This window comes from Epinephelus moara, chromosome 14 (assembly GCF_006386435.1).
Source record: "Epinephelus moara isolate mb chromosome 14, YSFRI_EMoa_1.0, whole genome shotgun sequence".
NCBI classification, from domain to species: Eukaryota; Metazoa; Chordata; class Actinopteri; order Perciformes; family Serranidae; genus Epinephelus; species Epinephelus moara.
The window spans coordinates 67,733-75,100 of NC_065519.1; the positions used below are offsets into that span (position 1 = coordinate 67,733).

Consider the following 7,368-nt stretch of genomic DNA (forward strand, 5'->3'; position numbering starts at 1 on the left):
GGTCTATAGTTGGCTAACACCTCTGGATCCAGGGTGGGCTTTTTTAGGAGAGGTTTAATTACAGCTACCTTAAAAGACTGTGGTACATAGCCTGTTAATAAGGATATATTGATCATATCTAATATATGAGTGTTAACTAAAGGTAAGACCTCCTTAAGTAGCCTAGTTGGGATGGGGTCTAAGAGACACGTTGATGATTTAGATGAAGAAATCATTGAGGATATCATTGATATATGTGCTCAGCAATAACCACACACCAGAGCTGAAGGTTTCCTGTAATGACCTCACTGACGACCTGCTGTCTGTCTGTCTGAACTCCTCAGTTTAACAACACGTTACATTAATATACAAACTGATTCAGAGTGTAACTGACAGTAACTCTGTTCCTCCATCATGTGTGTTCAGTCTGTCGGTAACACATGAAGAGTCTCTGTCACACATTTAATAATAAACTATAAATGAAAGACATCTTTAAAGAAAGGAGAAGATCAAATAATCTAACCTCTAACCTCTGACCTCTGACCTTCCTCCTCAGGTGCGTAACCTGACCTATATGGTGACTCGGAGGGAGAAGATGAAGCGTTCGCTGTGGAGAGTCCAGGAACAGATCTTCCAGCACCAAGTCCGACTGCTCGACCACGAGCTGCTCTCAGGTCAGTCTGCAACGCCACAGAACATGTCAGCATCATACATGCCGGCTGGATAGGACTGAACTGGTCCATAAGCAGCTCTGTAGCAGTGGTTATCAGACACCAGTGTGACGGGTTAGTCAAACAGATAATGAAAAGATTTCTTGGTTAGTTGAAGTGGCTTCATAGTTCATGTCTCCGCCTGTGGTGTCAGAGCGTCGGTGTGACTTTGATTTGGTTCTGACTGCTCCGAAGCAGCGTGGTAGTTTAAAGGTTAATACATGAAGTGTCAGCGGTCACTCCTTCACTCTGAGAGCTGCTGCGTGTCTGCAGACCGATTATTGTAATAGATTATACATATGGAGGAAAGTGTAGAGTTCAGTTCATGTTAGGACTCATTTCACACAGATTCCACATCAGATTCAGAGACAGGCGGAGCTTCTGTCAGCACTCTGCCTTCATCTCGTCTGTATCTGAGCACATTGTCTGAGAGCTTACAGGTGAAACGAAGCAGAGCCACCAGAGACAGTGGAGGCAGTGTAGAGTAGTTCAGGTGAGATACGACTGTAGGAGAAGATGAAGACATTTAAATAATGTCAGAACAGAACAAATCAGTAAAACAAGGAAAACAATTCTTCGCCCACACGTCACAGACCACCACTGTCTACAACACTGCCTCCGTTCAAAGGTACAATATCACACCCTCCTCCACCGTCGCCTCGTTGGTTGTAACTTCTGACTCCGCCCTCTAGGCTGTGTCTATGACATCATTAAAGACACACGGAAGTACGAGGGCAGTGACGTTTACAGCATCTGAAACAGACGGATCTGTTTTTGTATGTACAAGATGTACAAATGAGCAGCTGGATTTTTAGCCACAAAATCCCTTTAGCATTGAGCCAACAGTGCTAATAGTGCTAACATAAGCCCCTTTTCTACCGCAGGAACTTTTATCAATTACCCAGAATTTTGAAAAACCTCGCCATGTTTCCGACCCTGAGGTTGAATTTGTGAGAAACTAAACCAAAGTTCACTGAATGACTCTGAGATGGACTCAACTGTGGTCAGCTGTTGGTGTGGAGCTGTGTTGTTCATGTGGTGCAGCAGCTGAAGAGTCTCCTTTACAGAATCATAAGATCCCGTCATCACGACATGATGCAGGATAATATGAAAACATGAAAGTGGTGCTGAATGTGTGTGTGTGTCCTGTGTGTGTTCCAGGTGATCCGTCGGCGAAGGATCTGGAGAAGCTCTTCTCTGTGGGCTGGTTATCGTCTCAGGGCTCGCAGTCTCGCTCCTCCTGGACTCACTCTGGATTAAAAACCAAACGAAGCTCTTTGAAGCAGGAGAAAAGAAAAAGCCTGTCGGACTCGCCGCACGCTCACAGGAAGGAAAATCTGAGCAAACCACTGGAGACCAAGGACAGTAAAGGGCCCCGAATTAAAGAGGCGGAGCCTGCCCACAACGCTAAACTCCACAGCTCTGACATTAGCACGGAGCTTAAGAAGCCAGAGGTCGTCCAGGAAACCGTCACAGTCAAGCTGCACAAACTGGAGAGCAGGAAGGGCCCCAGGAGGGAGGCCCCGGGGCCCGAACATGAGGCGCTGGCCCGACGGAAACGAGACAATAACCACGAACAAGATGAGAGAAAGAGGAAGAGGAGGAGCGATGTGACGGAGAGCTTCCCCAGCCAGGTGAAGAACAGGTTCGGCTCCAAACACCTGGAGAAAACCGTGTCCATCCGGCTGGTCGACATCAGGAACTCTGACACTGACGACTACTTCATCGATGAAGGAATGACCAAAAGAAGCCCCGCCCCCCTGGACGGGACGACCAACACTAAACTCAGCAGAGCCAGCGAGGTCTCAGACTCTGCCGCTGCCGCCACCGCCAAAGCTAATGGCTGGCTGAGGAGAGCTCAGGCCAACAGCTCACATACGACCAGCAGACACGTGGGCGGACATCTTCGAAGCTGGGGGAAGTTCAGGATCCCCAAAAGGAGCGTGAGGCCTCTGGCGGCGACGGTGAAGGAACAGGAGGAGGTGGAGCCCCGCAAGCCATTGCTGAGGCCTCTGACCAACACGCCGGAGCCGTCGTTCCCCAGGACCAGACTCCGCACGGGGACAGAGAACGACAGCTACGCCTCCGACTCCAAACCAGGCGACGGTGACATGGAGCCCTGCTTGAAACGATGCCACTCGCACCAGCTGAGGGGCGACTCGTCTCTGGGTCGCCGCTACGGGTCCGACATCATCCGCCGAGGCGTGCTGGCGTCCTGATGGCGGAGCTACACTTTGAACATAAGCTGCACTGTGTTGGTGGGAGGAGACAGATGGACGGGCGCTCTTTGTACCTGTTATTTTCTTGATGAATCCGAAAAATGCCTCCATGAAAAAAACAGAGCTGATATTTATTTTTTATTTGTAACATATGTAAATCTGAAAACTTTATTTTCTGCTAGGTTTTTTTTTTTTTTTTTTTTTTCTTAAAGTAGAATGATGTCAAGTTGCCACTTAAACGCTTGCTCACATATTCAGATCCAAGCAAAAGCATCAAGCACGGAGACGTAGTGATGGTTGCTGGGACCACACGCCTGCATTGGACTTATAGTTAGTGTTAAACTCAGCTGCACTTAGTGAAACCAGCCGACAGGTAACCTCCATCTTCTCTAGGTCTTTCTTTATCTGCTTCATCCAACAGGAAGTCAAACTGCCCTCTGCTTACCTTGTAACCTCCCGCTGTCATCATTTCTTCAGTCTGCCATGTTGAACACGCTCAGAAAAAGGAATCCAGAACGACATGACTGTCATCAGCACTTAAGTGTAATTGAACTGCGATCGTATCGTATCCATCATGTGCCTAACTTTGATTTGAAGCGTTTGCACTACAACAGGACGGCACAGGTGAGACGTATGAGGAGAGTTATTTTTACACTGAAAAATGAAAAAGCATTTTGTACCCTCGGCCGCTGCTGTACTACTGTTATGCAAAATGAAACTTGTTTTTGTCTTTGTCTTAAAGAGGAATAAAATCTCTGAAGGACCTGAGTCTGAGTCGTGTCTGATTCATCATCGGCTGTTTTTAAAGACTCCATTTTAGGACGGAGCAAATGTTAAAGATCACAGAAGTCGACTTTACAGACATTGTTCTTTTATTCTTGTGCCAATACAACACGTGACTTTCAGTCAACATATTAATATTGTTTTTACATTTTTACAACATGCTAGACTGTGACCTGGTTGGTAAATTTTAAACATACTAACCTGACTTTTTTTATTTTTTTTTACATTTTATATAAACCGACTACACCAGGGCAATTTTCGATGAAATATTGAACACATACACTACAACGATTTTACATCATAAACTTTTTTTAAAATGATATTTTCATGCCACAAAATACTATTTTTACTTTTACGTTGTACGACTTGTTTTGACGTACAAAACGGCCTAGTAGAGTAACATGTCAGCATGTCAAAAATCATGAAAAAAAGGTCATAGTATAGTAAGACAAAACCCCATCATATTACATGTCATCCAAAGTCTTGAAAAAACGTCATAGTATAGCATGTTGTCCAAAATCTTGAAAAAATGTCATACTATAGTATGACATCCAAAATCTTGAAAAAACATCATAGTATGGCATGTCGTCCAAAATCATGAAAAAAAGTCATAGTATAGCAAGTCGTCCAAAATCTTGAAAAAAATGTCATAGTATGGCATGTTGTCCAAAATCTTGAAAAAACGTCATAGTATAGCAAGTTGTCCAAAATCTTGAAAAAATGTCATACTATAATATGACATCCAAAATCTTGAAAAAACGTCATAGTATGGCATGTCGTCCAAAATCATGAAAAAAAGTCATAGTATAGCAGGTCGTCCAAAATCTTGAAAAAAACGTCATAGTATAGCACGTTGTCCAAAATCTTGAAAAAATGTCATCGTATAGTATGTCGTCCAAAATCTTGAAAAAAAGTCATAGTATAGTATGTCTTGCAAAGTCTTGAAAAGACGTCATAGTATAGCATGTTTTCCAAGATGTTGAAAAAAGTCATAGTATAGTATGTCGTCCAAAATCTTGAAAAAACATCATAATATAGTATGTCGTCCAAAATCGTGAAAAAAATCATAGTATAGTATGTCGTGCAAAATCTTGAAAAAACGTCATAGTATACTATGTTGTCAAAAATCTTGAAAAAATGACATAGTATAGCATGTCGTCCAAAATCATGAAAAAATGTCATAGTATAATATGTCGCCCAAGTCTTGAAAAAATGTCATAGTATAGCATGTCGTCCAAAGTCTTGAAAAAACGTCATAGTATAGCATGTTGTCCAAAGTCTTGAAAAAACGTCATAGTATAGCATGTCGTCCAAACTCTTGAAAAAAAAGTCATAGTATAGCATTTCGTCCAAAATCTTGAAAAAAAGTCATAGTACAGCATCTTGTCCAAAATCTTGAAGAAATGTCATAGGTACAGTATGACATCCAAACTCTTGAAAAAAAAGTCGTAGTATAGCATGTCGTCCAAAATCTTGAAAAAAAAGTAGTAGTATAGCATGTTGTCAAAAATCTTGAAAAAAAAAGTAGTAGTATAGCATGTTGTCAAAAATCTTGAAAAAACATCATAGTATAGCATGTCCAAAATCATGAAAAAATGTCATAGTATAATATGTCGTCCAACGTCTTGAAAAAACATCATAGTAAAGCATGTCGTCCAAAATCTTGAAAAAATGTCATCGTATAGCATGTTGTCCAAAATCTCGAAAAAACATAATATAGTATGTCGTCCAAAATCTTGAAAAATGTCATCGTATAGTATGTCGTCCAAAATCTTGGAAAAAAAGTCATAGTGTAGTATGTCGCGCAAAATCTTGAAAAAACGTCATAGTATAGCATGTTGTCCAAAATCTTGAAAAATGTCATACTATAGTATGACATCCAATATCATGAAAAAAAGTTATAGTATAGCATGTCGTCCAAAATCTTGAAAAAAATTCATAGTGTAGCATGTCTTCCAAAATCTTGAAAAAAAGTAATAGTATAGCATGTCGTCCAAAATCTTGAAGAAATGTCATAGTACAGTATGACATCCAAACTCTTGAAAAAAAAGTCATAGTATAGCATGTAGTCCAAAATCTTGAAAAAAAGTCATAGTATAGCATGTCGTCCAAAATCTTGAAAAAAATTCATAGTGTAGCATGTCTTCCAAAATCTTGAAAAAAAGTAATAGTATAGTATGGCGTTCATAATCATGAAAAACAGTCATAGTGTAGTATGTCGTGCAAAATCTTGAAAAAATGTCATAGTATAGCATGTTGTCCAAAATCTTGAAAAAACATCATAATATAGTATGTCGTCCAAAATCTTGAAAAATGTCATCGTATAGTATGTCGTCCAAAATCTTGGAAAAAAATCATAGTGTAGTATGTCGCGCAAAATCTTGAAAAAACGTCATCGTATAGCATGTTGTCCAAAATCTTGAAAAATGTCATACTATAGTATGACATCCAAAATCATGAAAAAAAGTTATAGTATAGCATGTCGTCCAAAATCTTGAAAAAAATTCATAGTGTAGCATGTCTTCCAAAATCTTGAAAAAAAGTCATAGTATAGTATGTCGTCCAAAATCATGAAAAACAGTCATAGTATAGCATGTCGTCCAAAATCTTGAAAAAACGTCATAGTATGGCACGTTGTCCAAAATCTTGAAAAAACGTCATAGTATGGCATGTTGTCCAAAGTCATGAAAAACAGTCATAGTATAGCATGTTGTCCAAAATCTTGAAAAAATGTCATAGTACAGCATGTCCAAAATCTTGAAAAAAAGTCATGGTATAGCATGTCGTCCAAAATCTTGAAAAAAAGTCATAGTATAGCATGTTGTCCAAAATCATGAAAAAAAGTCATAGTATGGCATGTCATCCAAAATCTTCAAAAAAAGTCATAGTACAGCATGTTCTCCAAAATCTTGAAGAAATGTCATAGTACAGCATGTCCAAAATCTTGAAAAAAAGTCATAGTATAGCATGTTGTCAAAAATCTTGAAAAAATGTCATAGTATAGCATGTCCAAAATCATGAAAAAATGTCATAGTATAATATGTCGTCCAACGTCTTGAAAAAACGTCATAGTATAGCATGTCGTCCAAAATCTTGAAAAAATGTCATCGTATAGCATGTCGTCCAAAATCTTGAAAAAAACGTCATAGTATGGCATGTTGTCCAAAATCTTGAAAAAATATCATAGTATAGCACGTTGTCCAAAATCTTGAAAAAAACGTGATAGTATGGCATGTTGTCCAAAATCTTGAAAAAATATCATAGTATAGCACGTTGTCCAATCTTGAAAAAATGACATAGTATAATATGTCGCCCAAGTCTTGAATAAACGTCATAGTATAGCATGTCGTCCAAAATCTTGAAAAAAAGTCATAGTACAACATGTCCAAAATCTTGAAGAAATGTCATAGTACAGCATGTCCAAAATCTTGAAAAAAAGTCATAGTATCGCATGTCGTCCAAAATCATGAAAAAAATTCATAGTATCGCATGTCGTCCAAAATCTTCAAAAAAAGTCATAGTACAGCATGTTGTCCAAAATCTTGAAAAAATGTCATAGTATAGCATGTCGTCCAAAATCTTGAAGAAATGTCATAGTACAGTATGACATCCAAACTCTTGAAAAGAAAGTCATAGTATAGCATGTAGTCCAAAATCTTGAAAAAAAGTCATAGTAT

At 39.5% G+C, this 7,368-nt stretch overlaps 1 protein-coding gene across 2 annotated transcripts in view; it reads left to right on the forward strand.

Moving 5' to 3' along the window:
- jade1 (jade family PHD finger 1) overlaps positions 1-3,674 on the forward strand; it is a 19,184-nt gene extending 15,510 nt beyond the window's left edge. For both annotated transcript variants that reach the window (XM_050061896.1, XM_050061897.1), the window contains 2 exons: positions 536-653; positions 1,851-3,674. In XM_050061896.1, the coding sequence (XP_049917853.1) occupies positions 536-653; positions 1,851-2,908 (1,176 nt within the window). In that variant the 3' untranslated portion in view covers positions 2,909-3,674. The remainder of the gene's footprint in view (positions 1-535; positions 654-1,850) is intronic.
- The last annotated feature ends 3,694 nt before the right edge of the window (positions 3,675-7,368 follow it).